Source organism: Cutaneotrichosporon oleaginosum (genome assembly GCF_008065305.1).
Source record: "Cutaneotrichosporon oleaginosum strain ATCC 20508 chromosome Unknown ATCC20508_contig05, whole genome shotgun sequence".
Lineage (NCBI taxonomy): Eukaryota > Fungi > Basidiomycota > Tremellomycetes > Trichosporonales > Trichosporonaceae > Cutaneotrichosporon > Cutaneotrichosporon oleaginosum.
Genome location: NW_027072174.1, coordinates 1,368,709 through 1,393,885, shown reverse-complemented (window position 1 = coordinate 1,393,885; position 25,177 = coordinate 1,368,709). Strand labels below are relative to the sequence as shown.

The window sequence follows — 25,177 nt, the reverse complement described above, 5'->3', positions numbered from 1 at the left end:
TGGATGGAGAGAGAACACGAGACAAGGCAAGGTCGCTGGAGGTGCTGGTCGAGTGTTGATGGACAAGTGAGACAATGAGAGCCGACTGAGCTCGTACACAACCCTCTCACAGCCGTCTCACCCAACATGTCAGAGTGGAGGTCACGGAGATCCATGTCCGAGAGAGCACCACGTGGCCGGAGATCTCTCCCGACCTCCGCCCCTCCGCTCATACTGCTCCGAGATCAATGACCGACCGTCGCGCTCAACAACAAACGAACTGATATTATCCTGCATTGCCGTTCGAAGGAGATGGCGGCACGGCACTTGTTCTCCGTCTTCGATGTGACCCGCCAAGGTGTGTCTCACGTGTCTTCATGTCCCGCAGCCGGCAGCGTTGTCGCCAGCTCGTTGATCGTTGACCCTGTCTAGTCTTCTTCGAGACCCCACTCTCTCTCGGCATCGTTAATCTCAAGCCGCTTAGACCTGGCCGTGAGTTTGTGCGGCTCGAGAGGCCGCCACACCAATCCGTCTCTCCATTCTCGCGTCCAAGGTTATCCTAACAGTAAGATGTCCTGATCATCTCGAAACGCGTCGTCCCCCGCCTGGTGGACTTGGACCACGCCGAGGTCTCCGACCTCTTCCAATGCGTGCAGCGCGTCGGCCACATGGTTGAGAAGGCGTACGAGGCCGAGGCGCTCAACATCGCTGTGCAGGTACGCATTCTCTCCCTCCTCCGCCTTCAGAGCCCACTTCCCTCCCCTCTCTCCTGTGCCCCCCTTCCCCGTCCTCTTCCCCCTCACCAAATCTCATGCTCCGGGCTCGTAGCTGACCGCAGGATGGCGCCTCTGCCGGCCAATCCGTCCCCCACGTCCACGTACACATCATCCCACGCCTCCGCTCCGACTTCGGTGGGGAGCCCGACAACGTCTACCCAGCGCTTGAAGGGGCCGAGAGAGACCTGAACGCCGACCTGGTACGTCACCGCAGCGTGAGCGACAGCGCCGGCACCGGCGCCGGCGCCGTAGAAGCTGCAGTGGAGGCGGCTAAGCGGCGGCGCGCGAACGGGTGGCAGGTGCCGAAGGACGAGGAGCGGCGGCCACGCAACATCGAGGAGATGGAGGCGGAGGCGCGCTGGCTCGCGGGCCTCCTCTCTAGGTCATAGAGCCGAGAATTTAGACTAGCATGCATTGCACAACGAGCGAACATCTTGTCGGCGTGGAAATATTCGACCGACAGTAGCGAGCTCGCTTAGCCACGGGTCTGACATCATGGTTGCGCGTTTCGTCTGTGCTCATCGCCGATGCTCGAGGCTCCGGGTCGGAGGCGGTTCGGTGTTGGCTGACGCGCCATATTTTTAGCACTACTCCCTCATGGTAATCGTGTTGAAACTCGCAACTGTGACGGCGACAACAGCGGCAACAGCAGGTAATCAAGGTGCTCGGCACGCTCGGCCGACCATGCCCGCCACCCATCGCAGATGACCGATTATGCTCCTCCGGCCACTTGATGCCGATACAGAAGCCTCGCGATGCTGACATACCTGGCGTTCTCACCGACTTTTAAACTCTTCCGTCGCTCACATCACCTCATGTCGCGCCATGACGACTCTCGATATCGAAAAGCAGCGCGGAGAGCCGCTCGACGATCATGACCCGCCCATCTCAGTATCCGAGGGGTCGGAACCGCGTGCCGAGAAGCCGTTCAGCGCCTTCTCGGAGCACACAAAGTGGTTCATCATCACACTTGCTGCCCTCGGGTCCATTTGCTCGTAAGCACAGCCCCTCGCGGCAGATGGCGCTGATCTAGACCCATATCTACGAACATCTTCGTGCCCGCCATCCCGATGCTCGTCAACGCGTTCAGCGTGTCGCCAGAGAAGATCAATCTTCTGATCACCTTGTTCATGGTCTTCCAGGGGATCACGCCGGCATTCTGGGGCGCCGCGGCGGACACGTACGGACGGCGGCCCATCTACATCCCCACACTCGGAATCTTCGTCGTCTCCTCCATCGTCACTGCATTGTGTCCGACAAATGCGTACTGGCTGCTCCTCCTCATGCGGATCGTGGCAGCTTCAGGCGCGAGTGCCACCATCGCCGTGGGCTCTGGCGTCATCAGCGACGTTGCAAGGCCGCAAGAACGGGGCAAGTATTTCGGCTTGTTCAATGTCACCATGAACGTTGGGCCGAGCTTAGGCCCGCTTCTTGGTGGTGTGCTGGCCGGTACACTGGGATGGCGCTCAATCTTCTGGTTCCTCACAATCATGGGTTGCGTCATTCTCGCGCCGATGATTCTGTTTATGCCTGAGACATTGCGCGCGCTCGTTGGGGACGGGAGCGGCACCCCTCCTCGACTCAATCGCACACCGGCACAGGCCATCCAACACAAAAAGGCGAAGAAGGCTGGCGAGACGACAAAGGCTGTAGCGTATGGGCGGTACAACCCACTCACAAGCTTCTTGCTACTCAAGGAGCCCGATCTTCTCCTTATGCTCCTGTGGGGAAGTGTGTATTATTCACTATACTACTCCGTCCTGTGAGCGATTAAACGGGGACGACGGCGTAGCTTACCCCAGGACAATGTTCTCAACACTGTTGAAGGAGTACTACGGTTTTGGCGAGGTGATGATCGGTGTTTGCTACATGTGAGCTGATCTATGCTGTGGAAGGGGAGCATTGCTGATGATAGTTCACAGGGCGCTGGAATCGCGATCAGCAGCGTTTGGACAGGCAGCATCATGGACCGGCTGTACCTCGCGGAGAAAGCGCGAGTCGGCGGCGACTATCGCGACTGTCCAGAGTTTCGTCTTGAGCGCACCCGCTTGATGATCCTGCCCGTGCACGCAGCCCTCATGATCAGCTCGTCGCTCGCTCTGGGTTGGACAATGGAGAAGCGAGTGCATGTGTCTGTGCCCATCATTCTCACCTTCGTGTTCGGGGTCGGCAACGGCTTCTTGACAACGACGAAAATCTACAGCGTCGACCTAATGCCGGGCAAGGGCGGGGCAGTCACTGCGTCGGTGAGTTACCTGAGGGCGGGCGGGTATCGGTTTGAGACAACGGCGGCGAGGCGAAGCACATGGAAAACGTGACCGGAAGAACGCCGGTTACGATAGAGTTGCAATTGAACAGGCAGACGATACTCACACCAGTTCAACTTTACGCGATGCCTCATCGGCGCGGCGTACGTCGGCACGGTCCAGATCATCAACCGCGAGATTGGTGCCGGGTGGATGTTCGTTCTCCTCAACGGGTTATGCCTCCTTGTGACTCCATTGCCGCTGATTGTGGTGCGGTATGGGCCGCGTTGGCGCGCGCGGAGAGCAGCAGCTGCGATGGAAAGGAAAGCGAAGTTGGCGGCAGGACGGGGTGACGCGGAGGCGATAGCGACCTCGAGTGAGATCAAGGCATAGAGGACGGGGGGCGATGGGATGGGAGTAGAGGCTGATCTTGACGTGTACAGTAGATGTACAACAGTACGAGAAATAAACAAGCTATCGGCTCGATCGACTGTGAAGAGGAAGGCAGTCTCGCACCTGGAGACTGCGAGAGGCTCTCCACTCTGCCCTTCTCTCTGTCTTTCTCGAACGATATATTGACTCTCTTTCGCTCTCTCTTTCTTTTATCCTGCTCATTCGTCTCAGCTTCGAATACTCTCTTGCCAACAGACAACGATACACACTCATCATCTTACCAGCGAAGTACTCTACTGCTGAAGCATAAGCGAACCAGATTCATCCTCATCAGCTCACCCCCACCCCCCTTCCTCTTCTCCCCCTCAAGACACTGCGCCCCAAAATGAACGCGTGGGATACCCCCCGTGGCCGGCTGTCGCGCATCGGTGAGTATGATCTGGGACGCACAATCGGCCGAGGGGCCTATGGTAAGCAGCGTTAGCATGCCACCGCCTCATCACAGCGCATGTACGTGAGGCTACCCATCGAGAGACTCGACAGGTGCTCGCGTGCAAGATCCTTCCCGCCCTTCATATCCCGGGTGTTCCCCTCACACGAGACAAGACCCTCGACGCGTGCGAAGCCTACAAAGAAATCGTCCTTCTTAAGGCGTTTGGCGGTGCTGGTATCAGTGGCGTCGTTCAGCTGGACGGCATGATGGAAGAGGATGGCTGGACGTGAGTCTCGTGCCTTCTTTAGGCGAGCTCACCTCAGATACGTCTTCATGAAGTGCTACGAAGGTGATCTCAGCAAGAATCGGGACACCGTCAAAGGTGCTGCTGTCATTCCGTTCTTTCGCGCGCTCCTCCGCACTGTCGAGTCGCTTCATCTTTTGGGCGTGAGCCACGAGGATATCAAGCGCGGCAACATTCTTTTTTTCAAGGAGAGCGGCAAGGTTCTTCCCATTTTGGCGGACTTTGGGTTCTCACAGTTTCTCCCTAAAGGAGGAAAGGTCAAGAGCTTTGGCGGCACTGTTGATTACTCAAGCCCGGAGAAGGTGGCGGTAAGCACGCTCATAAACACCATCAGCTGATCGCAGGACCTGAGGTACGATCCATTCGCTAGTGAGGTGTGGTCGCTCGGCATCATCCTCTGCAAGCTGTTTCGCTACCCTCATCCCTACGTCAAAGGTGATAGGTGCACCTCGGAAGAGCTCAAGCAGAATATTCTTTACGGAAAGCCTACATGGCATTGGAGTCAGGAGCACTTGCGCGAAGGTGGCATCGCTGAAGTCATCCGGGGGATGCTGCACCGCGATCCAGATTCGCGCTGGACAGTGAGGATTGTCCTCGTCACCGCTTACTCTAGATCCAGGACGTCCTTACACACCCATTATTTCTCGATCCGCATGATCTACCAGCTTATGATATCCGCGTCAACTCTCGGACTCGCCTGGACTGGAACATCAAGAAGCCTGTCTCTCACAACGTCCTCATGGATGTCTGCTTCCTCGCGCAGCAAGCAGGTAGATTTCGCATTCCTCAGAATCCTCAGACGCTGGAACAGAAGATCTATGGTCGCCACCCGCATTGGCAGCAGCGCTGGGCCTCAATGCTTACCAAGTACGAGCTAAACCGCGAGGTCAAGGACTGGGTCGACATGTTCCCGCCCGTCATTGACGAGGGCCATGGGTCCGGTAAGCTCTTCTTGCAATTACAAGTCCTCACGCCAGGGTTACCTCGAAACCGGCGTAAAATCGGGCTCCGTGAGATCCACCTCACTCCAATGGTAGGTGCTAACCGTTTCGAGCTGAACACAGGCTATCACCCCCAAGCTTCCTCGCCCCATTCCGCTCACGCCTCCTCAGAATCGAACCGTGCTGAAACCCTCCCGGATTCTTGACAACAACAAGGAGAACGAACTGCCCAAAACCCTCAAAGTGGTAGGCGTCGGGCACGGTAACGGCGCGGCTGTTGGTGCAGAAGTCCATCGTACAGTTGGTCCACAGGCCCTCGGCTACAGGCGCGGGCGGGACATCAAGGTGGAGTACTTGTCAAGCCTCGTGCTGACTTTAGGCCCTCTCAACTGCACCCGCCGAGGCCAGGGGCGAGACGGATACGCCGAACAAACCACCCCCTCTCAAGGGGAAGCGTCGCCTCGGCAAGCCTGTAAGGATGCTTCCAGTTGACGAGAGCGAGACCACGGTACCGTAGGCCTGAGAGCTGTGTTCGATACCCAGCTGATGTCAGAAAGCGCACAAAGGACGCGACGAGTCAAAAGCTCAAAGGTAATACACAATCGTCACTCACCGCTATGTGCTGACCTAAGCACCTACAATCAAGGCCCCCCAGAATACGACACAGGCGCGTCGCACATGAGATACAATCCACACCCTCGCCTCAATACTCGTCCACTCCTCAGTCTGCATGTTCCAAGCCGTAAACAGCTGGCCTAGTCCACCATATACATATCATGTCATGTACAAGTCATCTGTGCGGTATGGGCATGCAGGGTATCAGGCGATCAGGCCAGTGATATCGCCACAGTGGGTATCTCACGCGACGGCGTGCGCCGATGTCCAGGCTCGAGGGAGTTTCGGGGCGACTCAGTCGTGAGCGAGTACCCTCCTTCCTCGAAACCGTGGTTGAGGGTGTAGCTGAGTGCCGGGAGGTCCTGGTTCTCCTCCCATGGGTGTACATAGCTCGAGCGCTTGGACGCTGTCCCGTCGTCCTCCTCGGCCCTCTCGGTTGCGGCGTCGAGGTCAGCCCGACTCATCCGGTTGCGGTTGGGGGGATTGAAAACGTCGCTCAGCTCGTCTTCGACAAGCGCGCGCGTCTGATCCGTGATCGCGTATAGTGCGTCCGGCGCGTTCCACGCGTGGACCTCGACCTCCTCCTCGACCTCGTACCCGTAAACGACTAGGGTGGCGAGCAGACCGCGGCGCGTGGCGTCGGCTAACACGTCACTTCGCAAGCGTGAGCGGAGCGCCTCGCGGCGCGGATCGCCCGCCGCGAGAGCCAGCGCTGCGGGACCTGAGCCTGTCGCCGTCGCAGCAGCCACGGATGCCGGGCCGAGAAGATGCACGATGGTGCCTCGGTCGGCGGGGCGCGGGGCGGCAGAGAAACGGCGCTCAAATGCATCGAACGTCGGCCGGGAGGCGCGGCGCGCCGAGATCGTCGTGAAGGGCTTGACGGGGGCGAGGGACCGGCGCGAGCCTGCTGTGGAGAGGTTCGGGGCGCGGGACGGGTTGGGTGAGGAGAGGGATATGTCCGAGTACGTGCTGCCGCCCGACATGGCTGAGGTAGCCGAGGTGGCTGAGGCCGCGGAGGCTGCGGAGGCTGCGGAGAGGGAGCGGTGGTGGGTCGGTGTGGAGGGGGCTGAGACGCCTAGAGATGGGTTGGGCGACCCGAGGAGCGGCGAGCCAGGTGAGAGCGTGCTCGCATTCTCCGGGACCGCGGCAAGCGTGTTACTGGTGACGCGGGCTGCGAGCGGGCTCAGATTCGAAGACGAGCTCGGTATGCGCGCTGACGGGCGGCGGACCAGGCCTGACAGAGATCGAGGCGTTGGTGCGTGGGCGCTACCGCTCGTTCCGGCCGTGGAGGGGCGGGAGGAGTTGGCGTCCCGTTCGTCTGAGACGGCGGCCAAGGCTGTCTGGATCCGCAGCCGCAGCGCCAAGGCTAACGGGGAGCGATAGAGCGAGAGCAACTCGAAGAGGGACCACATCATCCAATCGATGAGTCGCGGCGTCGTACGGGTGAAGAAGTGGCCGGAACCACCGTCCACGGCAGACCGGGCGTATGTCGCAAGGTATGTCCAGAGGCCGCGTTCGCCCGAGATGGCGTCCGGCACACGCACCGCTGCGATCTTGACTATCTGAAGTGCCAGGGCCGCCTGGGCGGCTTGGGCTAGCGGAGGACCACGCGGCGGCCGCAAAGAGAGGCGGAGGATACGGACCCACAGGCCAGCATACTCTCTATCCGGCGGCGGCTCAAGTTGGAGGACAAGCGGAAGGACAACGCCGGCTAGCAACCCTGCTGACACAGGCACACGCTCGAGGGCGTGAAGCGCGTCCACGCCTGGCAGGAAGACGGCGAGGCTCAAAAGCTCAACGGTCGCCCGTCGGAGGGGCACGACGAAGGCCATCGATTCATCTGACGCCAGTGCCAGCATGCGAAGCGCGGGGCCGATGTAGTCGTCCACTACGAGTCGAGCCGTGGAAATGGGGAGGCGGAAGCTGCTTTGCTTAATGAGGGCAGAAATGGCCTCCAGCACGCCGCTAAAATCCACACTCGCGATACGCTGGCGATAGGCAGGGACGAGGTCGGCCAGGAAGGACGACTCGCCCGACAGATGTGCGCGCGCCAGCGCGCCAAGTATCCGAGATATGCTGGCATTCCTGCCATCGATGAGGACCTGCAGCACAATGTCGAGGAAGCGACGGGTGGCGTTGACACTTATCGCTCCGCCCGAGGCTGTAAATGCGTCCACTAGGTCCACGTATGCACCGCGTGCGCTATGCCAGTCGGTCCCGCCGGCATCGTCGCCGGGCACAAGGCGCTGGAGGAAGGTGTCGTCGCTCGCGCGCATGCGTTGGATGAAACGACCGAGGACATCGATAGCCTCAGCGAGGAGCCCGCGGCCTTTTGCATCGGCAGATCGTTGAAGATGCAGCGCGAGCTTGGCGAAAAGGCCCATCAGACGAATCCCTCGCTTGCTGGCGGCATTCACCGCGATCACTGTCACCAACAGGCGTACGATGTTGTCCGTCGGGAAGAGGGCGGGCTGGAGGCTGAGGTGGGCGAGGCGCGCCTCCTGAGCCATATCGGTGCGGAGCTCCGAGAGAGACACCTCTGCACCGCCTACCTGCATTTGGAGCAGTGCCTCGACCTCATACTTCCAGTTCAGGTCGCGGATGCCACTTGGCACACCAGACGCCGGGTCATCCGCAGAGAGGACGGCCAGGAGATTGTACGCTGCGCGGGCGTCGAACGTGTCCTCATGCGTATGCTCGGATAACGCGAGGCAGAGCTGGTACACAAACACGTCCTGGTGAATCCGGTAGAAAGAGCGGCAAGCATACTCGACCGCATCCCTGATGCCCCCATGCCCGTGCACATACACAGCGTACACGGGCGGCATAATGCTCACGAAGCCGATGCTGGCGAACACTCGCCTGAACCGGGTGGCGCAGAGCGCGAGCGCACGCATCCCGTGCGCAACGACGATCATGTCTGAACTGTGCAGGGTCAGAACGGCGGTGATATTGTACAGGAAGTGGCGCAGCTCTGCGCGGTCGTTGTAGTTGCTGTTGACCGTCGTGAACAGATCGACGATGAGCTCGACCCACGCACGCGCAAAAGGAAGGTATCGCATGCTCTCCTGCACCTGAAGGTTGAAGAGCATCTTCTTGACGAGGTATACGTCGCGCGGGTTGGCGCGCAGCATCGCAGACAGTAAGATGAGCTGTGCTGCCTGCACGTCAAGAAGCACGTCCTCCTGCCAGGGCCTGTGGAGCTTGAAGCCGCCCTCTGTCTCATAAATCGACGCGGGGAGGAGCACGTGCTCGGACTTGGTCTTTCGGATGTCACGCAACGAGATCTCGCACACGGAGGGAATGAGGCGCGCGATCGTGCCCAGCAGCGGAGCCCAGTGTGGAAACTTGGGATCCTTGCGCACCGCAGTCTTTAGAAAGCCGGTAAGCGCATTGAGTGCCGCGTGCGCGAAGCCGGGTGTCGGCTGGGCGATGACGCCGTTAACGCGCAGCAGGGCGTTTCCGATATCATGCGGGAGCTCCTCGGACACGGGCCGCATGAAGAGAGTCGCGTCGTCGCGCTCGAACATCCGCACAAGCTCCTTGGAGAGCAGCTCAACGCCGATATCATCAGCTGTGGCGAGCTGACGTGCCTGATCGATGACGATCGTCACCAAGTCTGGAGGGACGACGGCACGGTGCACCTTGGCACTGTTGGAGTGGAGGGATGAGTTCGAGCCCTTGCGCTTCACGATCGGAACAGTGGTGTGCTTCAGCTCGGCCGCCACGCTACCCTTGCCGGTTGGCGGCACTGCCGTGACGGGCATGCGCTCAATGTCGTTGGCCGTCATTTCCTCGTCTTCAGTCCATCCGAGCTCCATGAGGCGTTGGCGCAGCTCGAGCGGCAGAGCACGCCCGTACTTCTGCAGCGCGGCGTCCTGCGCATCACGCGGCGTGACCCACGCCTGGGATCCCATATCTGCAACGACAAATTCGAGTTGTCGATGAGGGAAGCGGAAGTTGAGGCCGCGCTTGTCAGTGATTGTTTCCTGCGTGTACACCTGAAAGCGGTACCCGTAGAGCATTGCCAGCTTGAGGAGGGCGTAGGAGCGCACACTGGGCCCAGCGTTGTACAGTTCGGTCTGGACGAGGTTGCGCAGGCCTCCCCGGGCAGCCTCAGCACACTTCATCAAGAGGAACGTGAGCTGATCGACGGGCTGGCCGCGCCGGGCGTACCTTTCCCAGACGATTGGGAGGAGGGCACCCCATTCCTCAGACCCTAGGCTCGCCTGCACAGTGACGAGGAGGGTAGGGAGCGCATCGGTGAGTGGAAGATTGAGGCATGCCACGCGGGGGGCGTTCTGAGCCGCGGCCTCCGGGTCTGGCTTGTACAAGCGGACAAGCGAGTCGATCTGGCTCGTCTCTGGGGCGTGCGCGGTGGCGCGCCACGTCCGGGAGGTGTACCATTGCACGGCAAGGCGGGTGGCTGACGTGCGTTTGATGAGGCCCGAGCCGACACGGAGAGTGCCAATCATCTGCGCAACGAGGCTGCGATAAACCGGTGGCAAAGTCCCACTACGCTCTTCGTGCTCGAGCATCGCGCCGAGACGGGTCTCGAGTCCCTGCGCGAATACGGCGAGCTGCGGGCCTTTCACACCCTTGAGAGCGATGATGAGCTCGACGAGTAGCGCATACCGACCCAGCTTGACGTTGGCAAAAGACGAACCAGCTTTGCCGTTGCCTTTGCCGCCAGACATGTCGCCGAGCACGATGGCGATCATCTGAGGATCGGCACATATCCAAAACGCCTCGGATCCAAGCTGCTCGGCCAGAGCCACAGCGATCCGGAGCGGCTTGGCTAAGGACTCAGCATGCGCAGCTGCGGCGCAGGTGAAGAGAGGCTTGTAGAAAAGCTTTGGATGGGCTGTCGCCAGCCATGCTAGAAAAGCGCGCGCCTCTGAACTCGGTGGGAGGGTCGAGAGGCGCTCGAGAAGAGGTTGGATGCAAGCTCTTCCCAGTGGCATATCTGTCTGGAGGAATGCGCGGGTGGCCTTCATCACCTGCGCCGCCGGGAAGGATGAGACAAAAGCCACTGCGACGGAGGGTGCGATGTCCTTGTACTCGGTGAGGAGCGATCTAAGCTCCTCCGCATACCGCGACTCCTGGACATCAGAGGCACAGTCTAGCGCCAGTAAGACCAGCGCATACGCAGCCTCGATACCAGCGCGCTCGGGGAGAGCCAAAGCCTCGTCGAAGATTTCCTTTGCCAGTTCTGCGCCGGCCATTAAGACGTCCTCGTCGTCGACGTCGCGCACAAGCGCCACAAAAGAGGACATGAAGGTCTTGCTCGCCAGCATGCGGAGCTTGCGCGCGAACTCGGGCATACCTGGCAACACGGGAGGCGGTGTAAAGCGCCGCAGCACTGAGGCGTTGCAGTCGAGCAGCCATATGCCGACATGTCTATCAGCTGCAATAGCTTTAGCGGCCGCCAACCAGAGCAGCTCATGTTCGGCATTGCGGATGGTAAGATGGTCGTCATCTATGAAGGGAAGCACCGACTCGGGCTCAACGGCGACGATGTCGCCCTCCCCCATGAATGCGAGCAGGTCCCATACGATTGCTTGGTGGTCGTCGCTGGCGTAGCTCGAGTTCTCTAGCGCATAGAGCAACTTCAGTAGTGCAATCACCACGCTTTCGAAGTCGAGCGCACTCGCCGGACGCACGAGGGCCTCTGGAATGGACGAGTCGCCGCGCAGCATGAGGGCAAGGAGGTGCAATCCGCGCTCGCGCGACGGACGGTCGTCGAGGAGCATTGCGCGGCACAGCCATAGCCAGCGGTCGAGCTCGTCGTCCTCGCTGTCCGTGCTCCAGTGCGACACAATGGTGAAATAGACCTGCAACGCTTGGGCGCGCTCACCAACGCGGCTCGCTGAGTCGGGAAGGAATGCGGTTTCGAGTTCGGCAAGGATTGCAGCATGGTGAGGACACGTGCGCGACCACACGCGCTTGGCCTTGGCGTCGACGCCAAACTTGACCAGAGCAGAGAGCAGAGGGTAGAAAGCACTGACGCCGTCATCCTCGAGCAAGTTTGTGGAATGCACGCTGCCCGAGCGTCCGCCGTGCGCGCTGTGATGAGTGCTCTTGGGTTTCGATGTCTGAGGAGCTGGAACAGTGTGGCCACCCGCAGCGGCCAGACGGCGCAAGCGGCGCGCGCTTTCCTCAGCCGCACAATCGTCGAGACATGTCTTGACTGCGCGAGCGAATCTCCGCCGCTCTCTACTTGCCTCCTCCCTCTCCTCTTCTGTCATGTCTACTGGGAAGGCGCCGTATGTGCTCCCGCGTCTCCGGTCGTATCCGAGGACGTTCTCGACAACCGAGCGGAAGCCGAATCGCCCCGCCGTTCGGGACACAATGCCGCGCTTGGACTTGGGAGGCTCAATAGGCGACGGGGCCGTCAAGACATGCTGTCGGACCTGCTTCCAGTGCTTCATACCCGGGCTGAGGGGCGGCTTGTCCTCTTTGGTAGGCGGAGGCAGCTCTTGTGTGGAGAGGCGTAGCTGAGGCTTGGATCGGGAGGATGACGCCGTGCTCGACCCCGGAGAGGGGCCGCTTGCCAGGATGGGGCGGAAGTCTGGCGGGCTGGACGCATTGCCTGGTGGAAAGGTTGGGCGAGTGGTTGGACGAGCCGGGGCGGAGAGGGAAGGGGCAGGGGCGAAGGCTGGATCGAAGACTGAGGTGGGGACGGGGAGGGAGGGCTTACGGGGCACGACGGCGGGCGTGTAGCCCACTGCTGACTCGGTGAGCCCCCTCGGCCTCGTCCTTGTGTCAGGTAGGTCCGATACAACGCCCTCTTGCATGCTGGGCATCACGTCCACGCGGCTCTTGGTCGACTGATGCCGGCTCACGCTCCCCTTGGACATGGAAACGGGCGACATGACTCGGGGGATATCGACTGAGCTGACCGTGGCCGAGCGCGACCTGTCGCCCGACTGCCCAGGTAGCGATTTAGAAAGGCTGGGTGGACTGGAGAGGGTGCTGGGCTCATCGTTGAGGGTGGTGCCGACGCCCCATTCATTAGCGGAGTCTGCGAGCTCTGAGCCACGCGAGCCGCGCGACAGCGCGCTCATTAAGGACGCGGTGGAGGTACGCTTGCTCGAGGGCTTGCTGTTGCCGGCAGGCGCCGGGCCTGCATGGTAGGCCGGCGCCATGATAGCATGTGAAAGTGTGTGATTGTGATGATGGGGTTGAGGCGATGCGAGTGAGAGATAGCGGCGGCGATCGATGGGTGTGACGGAATGTCAGACTTTATTTGGTCTCCCACTACTGTACAGTGAGCCATCTTGAGCTCACCTGCGTTTCTCATCTCCAATGCTGTTGCTCTCATCATCTCATCGCAGCGTTGCCTCTCCCATCACTCATCCAGTGCTCAACTTGCTCCATCTCTTCTTCGCAACTGTCTTCCATATACGTTCATGCTCTTTCTCCACTTTCTGAACCCGCCTACCACCGCCGATCCCAGCACTCCCCACGGCGCCCCACCAGGAATGTTGCTCGCAGTGGCGCATCATGTTCGTTCTGTACCTATGTATCGAGTGTCCGAGATGTCCGCCTCCGAGACCTTCCATCACAATCCAGATGACTTCATCAATGCCGTGAGCTGAACATCAAGACTGCAATCTCTCAACGGTGCCATTCAAGATCAGAGGCGAGGTCCCGCTCATGCTCATGCTGAGGGCGGCATGCTCTTCCATGCTGACCATCCGATGACTTGGCACAAGTACAAGTGTTCATGGTGGCCGTCGGCGACCCGGTTCTAAAGCGCTTTCTGCAAGCGAAGCACAGCGGCCATTTCATGGCAAGCGCCGTGCTGTTCCCGAGATTACTGCCCGCATCTCACGTCTGCTTACACAAATGCTGATATCACCCCGGAAGGCAGGCACCCCGATCGCGCCATAGCCGTTTCTTGACGCCTCAAACGTCGCCGTCGGAGACCTCAGCGTTTTCCATTTCGAGCGCGCTCAAGTCAGCAGCATCGATGTCCGCAGTCTTCTTACATCAGCTCCTCTCCGTTGGGTTGCGCAAAATACAGTGGTCGCCAGCAAAGAGACCGCATGTCGCACAGCGCGGCCATATCGCGACGTTTGCGAGCAAGATCGTTGTCTCACAGGACATGAATGATGAATGCCGAATTAGGCACGATTGATAACTCGGGCTGGGGTATGGACCTATCAGCACATCAAACGTCGCTGCTGCTGAATAAGGCGAGCAGATTACGACACGCGCAGTCCCGCATGTCCCTCTAATCCCGCAACGCGCACAACGTCGCTAACCACCATGACGAGGAATGACGAGGCTGACTGATGTCCGTGGTAAGCACGCAGGACAGAGTACAACAGCGGCCTCGTCGTGCAAGATGGCATGCAAGGCTAGCTGGTCACATGTCGTTCTGAGCGGTATAAATAACAGGAGCACGATGTTCTCAACCCATCAACAGACAAGCTCTCCTCGACAGTCCTCCTCCAGCAGGCCACCAACCTTGTTAACGATCAACAATCAAAGATCAACAACCAGCGCAACATGACGAACGCTAGCACCACCGTCGGCCTCATCGGCGCCTCTGGCCTTCTCGGCTCGGCCCTCTTCTCGGCCCTCTCCTCCCAGGACAACATCAAGCTCGTGGTCCTCCACCGCCCGACCTCCAAGCTCGACGTCGGCAAGACCGAGACCCGCGTGCTGGACCTCGCCGGCTCCGAGTCGGACATCCACAAGGCTCTCAAGGGCATTGACGTCCTCGTCAACGCGACCGGCAAGACTGATGTCGCTACTGAACTCGCCTTCGTCGGCCACCTCGCCACTCTTCCCACCCCGCTTCGCGCGTACCTCCCCTCGGACTTCTCGCTCAACTACACGCCCGAGGAGAGCGAGGGTGTGCCCCTCATCGAGGCCAAGGAAGCGATCAATGCTCGCGCGATCGAGCTTGGCCTCCCCCTCACCACCGTGCACAATGGTATCTTCGAGCCCTTCCTCCTCACTCCCTTCTCCGGCATCGACCTCAAGACCGGCACGCTTTCGCTGTACCCCGGTGCCGAGAACAAGCCTATCTCCATCACCTCGCCCGGGTACATCGGCGCTGCTGTCGCCGAGATCGTCCAGCTCCCCAAGTTGGACAAGACGTACACGGTCGTCGAGTACGCCGCGACTGGCAAGGAGATCGCCGCCGCCCTTGAGGAGGCGGGCAAGAAGGTCACCATCGAGAAGTGGGGCGACGAGGGTGCTGCCGCGGCAAAGGCCTCAGGACCGTTTGGAGCGCTCTCGGCCGCCGTCCGGGTCAAGTGGGGCAAGGGCGAGTGGCCCGAGGACGACGCCTACGTCCCCAAGGCGAAGAAGCGCGACATCAAGCTCGCTGTCCAGGACGCGCTCAAGGCCTAACAGTAATCCTAGTAACTGTAGCAATTTAAGTGTTCTTAAGTAGGCAGGAATGCCATGTTACTTTGAATTTAGTATTACCTCGTTGCCACGGCCTGGTACTAACTCACCCATACTCTCGTGCGCATGCCAGTGGGCGCCATGGACGCCATGGCTGATGCCATCCGCCACCTCCGCACGTCTTCCAATATGTATCATACGCATGCAGCCAGCCCTCCCAGCATGCTCGCCTAACGTCTCGCTTCGCCGTCCCGCCTGCAAACAGTCACGATGACACCTCGCTCCGTGAAGCAAGGCACAGGCCGTCGGCCTTTGCCGATCATGAATAATTCTAGCCCTGCCGGCAACCCCGCGGCGCAGCACCAACCCTTGCATCAGCAACTAACCTTGCCATCGCACACTACCTCTTGCCACCTAGACTATACCCATGCCGCCGCAGGAGACGACGCCGCTCCTGCCTCACCCAGCGGTCCGCAATGACGCACTGCGGACGCGCAAGCCTCGCGTGAAGCAGGTGCTCAGCTATGCCCTGCTCCTGCTTCTCGGCGTAGGCCTCGGCGCCGGCGCGGTGCTGGGATGGCAGCACCGGCCTAAGAGGGAGGACAAGGGCCCAATGGTGCCGCCGATCTACAAGTTGCCTCCTGTGAGTGGTGCGAGTGAGCTTCTCTTCTCAGCGGAGAAGCAAGCTCGACGGCTTAGTCGTATGGCCATTTGCCACCTATGTATGTCTCTGCTGACCTCAGCCGACCGGCCTCCCCCGTAATCCTGCGTACCTCATCGGACCATCCCGCGCCGCCGTCGCCTCGGAGGACAAGACATGCTCCGATCTTGGCCTCGCGATACTGCAGCGGAACGGGACGGCCGTCGATGCGGCGATCACCACCACCCTCTGCATCGGGCTATTGAACGCCTTCTCCTCCGGCATCGGCGGGGGCGGCTTCGCGCTCGTCTCGATCCCGCCCCACTCCGAGTTCAAGGACAAGGGCGTGACTGCCATCGACTTCCGCGAGACCTCGCCCGCCGCCTCCCACGCGGAGATGTACACCAAGACGGGGCGCGGCGCGTCCCAGGTCGGCGGGCTCGCCGTCGGTGTACCCGGCGAGCTGAGGGGTCTGGAGGAGGCGCACAAGCTGTACGGCAAGCTTGCATGGCACGAGCTCGTCGAGCCGGTGGAGGAGCTCGCACGCAGCGGATGGCAAGTGAGCCGTGAGCTCGCGCGGCGCCTGAGAATCTTTGGCGCCTTCATGCGCAAGGACCCCGTGTGGGCGGCGGTGTACGCGCCCCGCGGCGATTTGCTCGTCGAGGGCGACTGGATTTCTCGTCCGACGTATGCGAATACGCTCTCTAAGATTGCGAAGCACGGCCCTGGCGCACTGTATTCCGGCGAGATCGCAGACGACATCGTCGAGACCGTGAAGAAGGACGGGGGCATCCTCACACACGCCGACCTCGCAGGATACAAGGCGCACGTGTATCCCGCGATCAGCGGACAGTTCCGTGGCCAGACAGTGTACACGGCCGACGCGCCGGCCAGCGGCGGCGTGATGCTCGGCATGCTGCAGATCATGGACCCGCTGCTGGCGCCGCTACGCGGCGCCGCCTGCTTCGGGGAAGAGCAGAGCCACCAGCTGATCGAGGCGATGAAGTTTGCGTTCGGCGCGCGCTCCGAGGTCTGCGACCCGCGCTTCGCGCGCAACCTCACGCGCCTCGCCGAGTTCCGGACGCCGGCGTGGGCCGACGCCCAGCGCGCCAAGATCACGAACACGACGCACGAGCCGGCATACTACGGTCTCGAGACGGAGCCGATCACGGACTCTGGCACGACACACTTGAGCGTGATCGACCAGTGGGGCGGCGCCGCCAGCGTCACGAGCACCGTCAACCTCATATGGGGCTCGCACGTCATGTGCCCCAAAACAGGCATCATCCTCAACGACGAGCAAGACGACTTCGCGGTCCCCGGCGCGCCGGACGCCTTCGGCTTGCCGCCCTCTCCCCACAACTACCCCGCGCCGGGCAAGCGGCCGTTGAGCAGCACGGCGCCGACGATCGTGCATGCGCCGGACGGGCGCGTCGTCGGCGTGCTCGGCGGCAGCGGGGGCAGCCGCATCTTCCCCGCCGTCGCGATGGTGCTCCTCAACCTCGCGTGCGGGGACGACATTAGTGCCGCGATCGAGCGCCCACGCCTGCATGACCAAGTGCTTCCGCCCGTCACGACGCTCGAGGTCGGGCCGGAGGGCGTGAACAAGACGTGGCTCGCCGCGCTGAAGAAGCGGGGCCACAACATCGGCCAGTTCGACATCAACGTCGGCGCGAGCGAGGTGCAGGCTGTCGTGGTGGACAAGCGGGGCGTGTGGGCCGCAAGCGACAGCCGCAAGAACGGCGTCGCGGCCGGCTACTAGATCAAGACATATTATCATGTACATTACACAATCATACAACAAGAGATTGAGTCGGATGTCGCCCTTCCTCTCGCGCCTCATACTCTTTACTGTCACTCTCACATTACGCCCGAGCACGCTCTAACAGCTCGAGAAGATTGGCTGCGTCTCTGCGCACGCCGACATTCGGCGAATCCTCCGCGAGCTCCCCCAACCGCGTTTTGAGCTGGTATGGCTGCAAGAGGTCGACGACGGCCTGGCGCGGCCGCCACGAGCGCGAGCCGTCGCCCTTCTCGCTCTTCTCGAGCAGATGCCGCAGCGCGCGCAGCGCGGGCACGCACACCAAGCTGTCGCGCGAGCCGAGCGCGTCGCTGAGCGCCTCGACGAGGCGCACGCGTTCCGTGATCTGCCGCCGGAGGCGCTCGTTGCCCAGCGCCACGCTGCCGAGGCAGTAGAGCGCGGCGACGCGCACCTCGCCCTCGTCGCCGAGGCTGTCGGTCATGAGGCCCCAGAAGTCGGGGCCGAGCGCGTCAACGACGCGCGCGAGCTGCGACGACGACGCTTTGTCCAGCATGTTCTGCAGGATGCCGAGGGCTTGCACGCGCGTCGAGGGCGGCGTCGGCGCCCGCATGAGCCGCAGCAGCGCGTCCCACCCCACCGCGGCCATAATGTCGTCCTTCAGCTGCTGCGTCGCGTGGTAGCTGATGTTCTTGAACACCCAGAGCGCATTCTCGACCAGCGGCTCGTACGGCACCGTCGTGAGGCCCGCGAGGAGCTCGAGGCTCTTCGGGTCCGCGATTTTGGCTTGCAGCGGAGAAAACTCCACGATCAAGTTACAGATGGTCGCGGTGGCGGCGACTTCGACGGTGAATTGGCGCTCGCCCACTTCTTGTTCGGGAAGGACGTCGAACCCGCCGTCAGAGGGCCCGTCGTCGCCGCCCGCTTTGCGCCGCGCAACTTCGCGCTTCAGCGCTTCGATCACCTCTTCGCCGACACCCGAGTCGACGAGGGACGTCTTCAAAATCGCGACGGTGCGCGACAGCGCGCGGGCAAGCTGGCATGCGGCTGCGCGCACGCCGTAGCTGGGGTGCCGCAGGGCGCCGCGTACGAGCTCCAGCACTGATGTCTGCGAATCGGCGATCGCGCGCCGTGTCGGCTCGTACTGGAAGCACAGGGAGGCGAGGGCGAGGAGGGCGCCCTCGCGCATGCGCGTCGCGGCGTCATGGCCCAGCTCGCCGCGCTCCTCGTCCCCGTCGACTTCGACAAGCATGCCGATCAACTGCGTGTGGCAGTTCTCCTCGTAGGCCATCTTCTGTAGCCGCTCATCGTCGGACGTGAGTGCCGCAAGCACAAAACAGAGTTTGACGCGCTCCTCAATCGCCTCGGTGCGGAGCAGCTTGACGATGACGTTCAGGAGCTCGTTGTTCGTCCGGTTCAGGCTCAGGCGATCGCGCACATGGTGCCCCTTGTCGGCCTTCAGAATGTTCGTTAAGCTGCTGTCAGCTGTGTCCCAGACGGCATTGCTCACCATCCCGTAACAGCGATGCGCACGCCGGGCGGCCCAGTCTCCAGCAGCTCGCCGAGTATTGTAACGACTTCGGGCACTGCGATGCCGTCATCCGCTGCAACGTCGAGCCCTGCTGACCACTGGCGGACGTAGGTGGAGATTCGGGGCTGGCCCTTGACTAGCGCGCTGAGAAGGTCCAGCGCTGCTTCAAGAAGCTTTGCGTTGGGCCGCTGACCGGGGGTGCGCCAGTCGACGACGGTCTCGAGAAGGTGGTCGACGAGAGACGCTGGGACCTCCGCGCCGTCGGCACTATGCAGGCCAAACGCGGCGCGGTGAGATGACCGCTGCGTCAGGCGGGCAAGCAGCTGGTAGATGGGCAGGAGCACATTAGGCTCGGGCTGCGCCTCGATGAGAAGGAGGAGCGCGTCGCGGTTTTCCGGCTCGAAAACAAGCGCGAGCGCTGTGCTCGCATCTGCCCGCCATGATGCCGCGCGCGCCGATCCCCGCACACGGGCGGGGTGGAGGACGTCATCGCCGACCAGCCCTGTGCCCACCACCTTTTGTTCGGCGCCCACGCCCCAGTTGTGGCCCCACAGAGTGTCTGCCGTCGCGGTGAGGATGTTGCGCAACGCCCTAAGCACAGGCGCGAGCATGCGCGCTGCCCCCGGCTGCTCTGGTGGGATGTCTCGAACCAGTGCGAAAAGGCGCTGCGGCACACCTTCAGCCAAGAGGGGCCGGAGGGTGAGGGCGCCGGCTGCGCCGAGGGCACCAAAGATGACCGCGGTCTCGCACACGATGTTCACGGACACGCTGTCGTCGCCGGGATTCTCCAGAAGCGTGAGTAGGCTGCGGTTAGCGCGGGAGGGTCGTGCACGTACAGTTGGAGGAGGGCATCGTCACTCGCGTGCTCGACCTTCTTCCATGTGTTGCCGATGACAGAGTTCTTGAGATCCTTGAGCGCGCGGAGCCTGTCTGCTGGAGTAGCTGCTGCAGACAGAGCCTGTAGTGTCGCCGAGGTGGTCATGAGTGGGTGCTAGTGTCGAACGTCGAGGCCGCCGAGGCCTTGTACAGTAGGTGGAGCTGGCGGATGATGATAACGCGGGCCGTCATTCTGGAGACAACGCCCAGGCACCCAGGCGCGTGCGGGGGGGGGGGGGGGACAATTGACCCCGCTCAATTAGAAAAAGGGCTATTGGGATATGGTAATACATCGGACGAATGCAATTAGAAATTTGCCGCTGCACGTGACCTGAGCGTGGAGAAGGGGGCTTGGGATTTTTGAGGTGCCTCGCGAGGTCGGGTGAGCAGCCGAGATGACCCAACAGACTTTCATCACGTCTCTCCTCATCGCCATCCTCTCTCCTCCGCTCACTCTCTCGCATCCCTCCTCCCCCTCTCGCATCGCATCGGCATAGGCGGACACAGCGTCCCCCTCTCCCTCTGCAATCCCACTCGGGGGTCCCCCGCTCATTCTTGTATTCCATCAAAAGGCGCTCGTCATCTCCCCTCGCCACTCACAAAATCACCCGATCTGTACCATATTATATCTCCCTCACCCCGGCGCCCCTCCATCATGCTCCGCTCCGTCAACCTCGGCGCCGCGCGTCGTATCCAGGTCGCTTCCGCGTCCAGGATACCTTTTGGCCGCGCGTACGCTTCCCCATCTACACCCCGGTCCAAGCCGAGCGTCGCCGCCGTTGAGGCCCATGACTATGCCCCGCCTGCGTTCATGACCATGCCCCGCGCCGAGCCCGAGGCACACAAGTTCAACCCCCTCCCGGCATCCCCCCATCTTCACAAGGTCCCCTCTATCCTCCTCCCCCCGCCTCTCCCAGCCGACGCCCGCGATGGCAACCAGCTCAACGCTGAACTGTATCGCCCGACCTCGGCACTTGACACTGTATCCCTCCTCTCGATCTGCGCCGCACGATCAGAATTTGTTCCCCGCGCATACCAAATCTTCCAGTCGCTTCTTCTGGAAGTCGAGAAGCGCACTGCGGTCATGCCTAGAACGCAGGTCTGGGCCAACGTGATCCACGGCGTGGCTCAGCTTTGCAAGCCTGCCACTACGATTGCGGGTGAAAAGGTCACCGAGCTGTGGCGGTTCCGCACATTGAATCTCATCAAGATGTGGGAGAAGATGAACGACTGCGAGCCCGGCAACGCCGCCTTGGACAAGGAGGGTATTCTGGTGTACCGCGCCTGGTTTTCTGCCCTCGTCAAGTGAGTCATCAGCGCACCCGTCATCACCACACCTCGGCTCTCCTCTCGCTAACATCAGGGTGAACGGGCAACTGGACCCAATCATCCCGTACATCGAGGACCCCCGTATCGGTCTCGACCAGATGATCTCTGGCATGTCTCGTGACGACGTTGCCCGAGCTCTCGACCAGCTCAAGTCGTACAGCGCCAAGCACCTGCTCGACTGGCTGGACAAGCAGGTGGTTGAGGTGCAGGGCCTGGAGCGCAAGAAGCGTGAGGTCCGCGAGAGTGACATTGTTCCCGAGGTCAAGCCTGTTCTTGAGAAGGTCAAGGAGAAGAAGCGCGCAACTGCCTCTACCCCAGCAGCAGAGATCCGCGGGTCGACAGCCACCGACCCCCATGCCATGCAAGCTCGCTGGACTATCGACAACCTTCGCTCTGCCCTTGCACCTATCAACGAAGAGATGACGGCCTACAACCGCCAGTACGCCCTCGAAAAGTCGTCGTATGCCGCAGCTGAGGCCGACCTTCAGCGCGCTGCCGAGCAGCTTGCCAGCATTGGGCAGCAGGGCGAAGACATGCGTCTTCAACGCAACGTCCTTCAGGGGCACATGCACCGTTGGCACGTTGCTCTTACTGAGCAGCTCGTTCAGCAAATTCGGGGTCTGACCGACCGCGTTTTGGCCAAGGACGACGGCGACGACCTCGTGCACAAGTGGTCGGCGTCCAGGGAGATGAAGGACAAGGACCTCATGGTGTACCTCAACGTTCTCCCTCCAAAGCGTCTTGCGCTTATCACGATTCTTGAGGTCATGCGCATGGTCGGTTCTGGCGGCATTGTTGATGGCATGAAGGCGCTTCGCGGCATGATCGCAGTCGGACGCGCTGTCGAGATGGAGCACCGCGCCGATGCTATTCGTTCGGTCGCGGGCGCGGACTCTGCCATCTGGGCCAAGGCGCTCGACCCCGTCAGCAACAAGCCCACGCGTGCCAACATTGACAAGCTGTGGTCCAAGATTGGCAGTGAGGTCGAGGCGCAGCAGCTGTTCGAGCCAGGGGAGAATGCCACGCCTCAGGAGGCTCTGCGCTCCGTCTGGACACCCCCTTGGTCGCAGCTGGCTGCGATGAGCGTCGGCAGCTACCTCATCAAGAGCCTGATCCAGGTCAGCACTGTTACGCGCCACGCCACCGATCCACGGACTGGCGAGAAGCATTCGGAGACGCAGCCCGCGTTCTCGCACGTGTACGAGTACGTACGCGGCAAAAAGCTCGGCGTCATCAAGGTCAACCCCGAGGTCGCCAAGCGTCTCGGCCAGGATAGCGTGCGTCAGGTGATCCATCCCAAGCACTTGCCAATGCTCATCGAGCCGCGCAAGTGGGTGCGCTGGGATGACGGCATGTACCTCGACACCAACGTTGAGATTATGCGTTTCAAGGACTCGATCGAGCAGAAGAACCACATTGCGGCCGCCAGTGAGCAGGGGTATCTCGAGCCCATCTTCCACGGACTGGAGGTGTTGTCGGGAACACCGTGGCGCATCAACCGCAAGGTGTTTGACACGGTCCTCGAAGCTTGGAACAGTGGTGTCGGCATTGCAGACATCCCTGCCGCCCCCGAGAATTGCGACTACACGTTGCCCGAGAAGCCCGCCAGTGCGGCGACCGACCCCGGTGCTCGTGCGGCCTACCACGAGCGCATGAAGGCTGTCCTTCTGCAGCAAAGGAAGGACCACGGCGAGCGCTGCAAGTTCAACTACAACCTTGAAATCGCGCGCGCATACCTCAACGACGTGTTTTACATTCCCCACAACATGGACTTCCGTGGACGTGCATACCCCATCCCTCCGCACCTGTCGCCCGTCGGTGACGATCTCTGCCGTGGTCTCCTCACCTTTGGTATCAGCAAGCCACTCGGCAAGACTGGTCTCAAGTGGCTGCAGATTCACTTGGCCAACGTCTACGGCTTCGACAAGGCGAGCTTTGAGGAGCGTGCGCAGTTTGCACGTGACCACGAAGCCGATGTCTTTGACTCGGCGGACAACCCGCTCACCGGCAACCGGTGGTGGCTCCAGGCCGAGGACCCGTGGCAGTGCCTCGCGACATGCTTTGAGCTCGCCGCTGCCCTTCGGTCGCCCAACCCCGAAACATTCGAGTCGTCGATTCCCGTGCACCAGGACGGCACATGTAACGGTATGCAGCACTACGCCGCCCTAGGCGGTGACGTGCGTGGTGCCAAGGCCGTCAACCTTGAGCGTGGCGACCGCCCTGCGGACATCTACACTGGTGTTGCCGACCTAGTCAACGCTGCGATTGAGGAGGATCGTAAGGCTGGACTGCCCATGGCCCTCCTCATCGAAGGCGACCTTGGCCGCAAGGTCGTCAAGCAAACAGTGATGACGACGGTGTACGGTGTGACATTTATTGGTGCTCGCGAGCAGATCGCGCGTCAGCTTGTTGCCCGTGGCGGTATCCACGCCGAGGACATCTACCCGGTCTCGGCCTATGTTGCACGCAAGGTCTTGGCATCGATTGGTGATCTATTCTCGGGCGCGCGTGCGATCCAGGACTGGCTCACGCTCTGCGCACGTCTCATCGCCCGCTCGATCCCCGCTTCGCGCCTGCTTCAGGCCACAGAGGCAGTCGAACTTCCTCCGGGAAAGGGCCGCACCAAGGCCAACCTTGCCAAGATGGACGAGAAGACGCGCAGGGAAACGACCAAGGCCAGGAACCTGGCCAAAGAGTTGATGACGGCTGTCGCTTGGACGACGCCGTTGGGCCTGCCCGTTGTGCAGCCGTACCGCAAGGGTGCCAAGAAGCAGGTCATGACCTCGCTCCAGACGGTGTACATTACCGACCCTCACCAGATGACCGAAGTCGCGCCGATGAAGCAGGCGACAGCGTTCCCGCCCAACTACATCCATTCGCTGGACGCGACCCACATGCTTCTGACGGCGTCGGCATGCAACTCGAGTGGCATCACATTTGCGTCTGTGCATGATTCGTACTGGACACACGCATCGACGGTCGAGGCGATGAGCGAGCAGATCCGCAAGCAGTTCATCCACCTGCACTCGGACGACCTTATTGGCAGTTTGCGCAAGCAGTTCTTGGAGCAGTACGGCGACAACGCGATCCCAGTAAGCAATGCGCGGCTGATTGAGTCGGCCAAGGAGCGCAACGAGAAGCGCGCGGCCGAGGGCCACCCCTCGCGCTCGCCGCCGGTGCACGGCGCCAAGCCCAAGGTGGACATGATGGCGGCCGAGGCCGACGAGGCCTTTGAGGAGAGCGACGACGGCGACATTGACGAAGCCGACGGGCCTTCCGAGGTCAAAGAGAACTCGCCGGTCCTGCTCAGCCCGGAGGAGATCGCCGAGATCGGCACGTACAAGGGCAACGACGAGGTGACCGTCAACGGCGTCAAGTTTATCAAGCTGCGCGCGCTGCTGCCACCCGCGCCGCCGCGTGGCCAGTTCGACGTCAAGCGCATCCAGGACTCGGCCTACTTTTTCTCGTAGCGCGACGTACTGGGTACGCTGCGCCGGGACCTAAAGCGCGTCCCAGAATGCCAGGATCCCAGGGCATGGTGCCAAGCTGCGCAGCGATCCACCGTTGCGCTGCGCAGCCCGGGCCGCGAGCCATGACGATCGTGCCTGATCTGCCTTGGTATACCCGTCATCTAGTCATCTAGAACAACCTCCGCGCAGCGGTTGGGAATTGTAACGCTAGTTTGTAAGCATTTATCTGCATGCATAACCATTCTTCTGGCGGTGGAAGTGTACGGGTTGTCGGGCAGGGGAGGTGGGAAGGGGACGAAGGCCCGCGCCGCGCGTTGCCGTGGCAGACCGCGCTGCCGGACAAACGCGGCTGCACCTTTCCAGAGCGCAGGCCGCTGCTGAGACCATACCGCAGATGGGCACTGGGGCACGATTTCAGAGTCCCCGTAGGCCGTTTCCTTTGAGTGGGTGAGGCTGACGAGCGACTCTAGACAAGGCTTCCTGTGCCGGCTACGCGAGGATTGCATTAGTCATGTGATG

General features: G+C 61.4%; 9 protein-coding genes across 9 annotated transcripts; 6 read left to right on the top strand and 3 right to left on the bottom strand.

Annotated features, from left to right (window-relative positions):
- Positions 1 to 291: 291 nt before the first annotated feature.
- On the top strand, positions 292 to 1,144 carry COLE_06087 (uncharacterized protein; the record flags this gene model as incomplete). Its single annotated transcript, XM_018421895.2, has 4 exons — positions 292 to 337; positions 412 to 471; positions 550 to 695; positions 818 to 1,144. The coding sequence occupies 4 exons, from the start codon at positions 292 to 294 to the stop codon at positions 1,142 to 1,144; spliced, it is 579 nt and encodes a 192-aa protein (XP_018282554.1).
- A 436-nt stretch (positions 1,145 to 1,580) lies between these two features.
- COLE_06086 (uncharacterized protein) lies at positions 1,581 to 3,394 on the top strand (the record flags this gene model as incomplete). Its single annotated transcript, XM_018421894.2, has 5 exons — positions 1,581 to 1,750; positions 1,789 to 2,517; positions 2,558 to 2,626; positions 2,671 to 3,001; positions 3,134 to 3,394. 5 exons carry the CDS (start codon positions 1,581 to 1,583, stop codon positions 3,392 to 3,394), a joined length of 1,560 nt encoding a protein of 519 aa, XP_018282553.1.
- Positions 3,395 to 3,779: 385 nt separating this feature from the next.
- COLE_06085 (uncharacterized protein) lies at positions 3,780 to 5,278 on the top strand (the record flags this gene model as incomplete). The annotated part of the gene is made up of 5 exons (XM_018420084.2): positions 3,780 to 3,864; positions 3,900 to 4,113; positions 4,151 to 4,439; positions 4,476 to 4,712; positions 4,745 to 5,278. The coding sequence occupies 5 exons, from the start codon at positions 3,780 to 3,782 to the stop codon at positions 5,276 to 5,278; spliced, it is 1,359 nt and encodes a 452-aa protein (XP_018282552.2).
- On the bottom strand, positions 5,172 to 5,366 carry COLE_06084 (uncharacterized protein; the record flags this gene model as incomplete). Its single annotated transcript, XM_018421893.2, has 1 exon — positions 5,172 to 5,366. One exon carries the CDS (start codon positions 5,364 to 5,366, stop codon positions 5,172 to 5,174), a length of 195 nt encoding a protein of 64 aa, XP_018282551.1.
- A 533-nt stretch (positions 5,367 to 5,899) lies between these two features.
- COLE_06083 (uncharacterized protein) lies at positions 5,900 to 12,835 on the bottom strand (the record flags this gene model as incomplete). Its single annotated transcript, XM_018421892.2, has 1 exon — positions 5,900 to 12,835. One exon carries the CDS (start codon positions 12,833 to 12,835, stop codon positions 5,900 to 5,902), a length of 6,936 nt encoding a protein of 2,311 aa, XP_018282550.1.
- Positions 12,836 to 14,204: 1,369 nt separating this feature from the next.
- On the top strand, positions 14,205 to 15,056 carry COLE_06082 (uncharacterized protein; the record flags this gene model as incomplete). Its single annotated transcript, XM_018421891.2, has 1 exon — positions 14,205 to 15,056. The coding sequence occupies one exon, from the start codon at positions 14,205 to 14,207 to the stop codon at positions 15,054 to 15,056; it is 852 nt and encodes a 283-aa protein (XP_018282549.1).
- A 424-nt stretch (positions 15,057 to 15,480) lies between these two features.
- COLE_06081 (uncharacterized protein) lies at positions 15,481 to 17,455 on the top strand (the record flags this gene model as incomplete). The annotated part of the gene is made up of 2 exons (XM_018420148.1): positions 15,481 to 15,696; positions 15,797 to 17,455. The coding sequence occupies 2 exons, from the start codon at positions 15,481 to 15,483 to the stop codon at positions 17,453 to 17,455; spliced, it is 1,875 nt and encodes a 624-aa protein (XP_018282548.1).
- A 103-nt stretch (positions 17,456 to 17,558) lies between these two features.
- Positions 17,559 to 19,965, bottom strand: COLE_06080 (uncharacterized protein; the record flags this gene model as incomplete). Its single annotated transcript, XM_018420651.2, has 3 exons — positions 17,559 to 18,927; positions 18,963 to 19,787; positions 19,820 to 19,965. 3 exons carry the CDS (start codon positions 19,963 to 19,965, stop codon positions 17,559 to 17,561), a joined length of 2,340 nt encoding a protein of 779 aa, XP_018282547.1.
- A 549-nt stretch (positions 19,966 to 20,514) lies between these two features.
- Positions 20,515 to 24,658, top strand: COLE_06079 (uncharacterized protein; the record flags this gene model as incomplete). Its single annotated transcript, XM_018421890.2, has 2 exons — positions 20,515 to 21,164; positions 21,223 to 24,658. The coding sequence occupies 2 exons, from the start codon at positions 20,515 to 20,517 to the stop codon at positions 24,656 to 24,658; spliced, it is 4,086 nt and encodes a 1,361-aa protein (XP_018282546.1).
- Between the last annotated feature and the right edge of the window lie 519 nt (positions 24,659 to 25,177).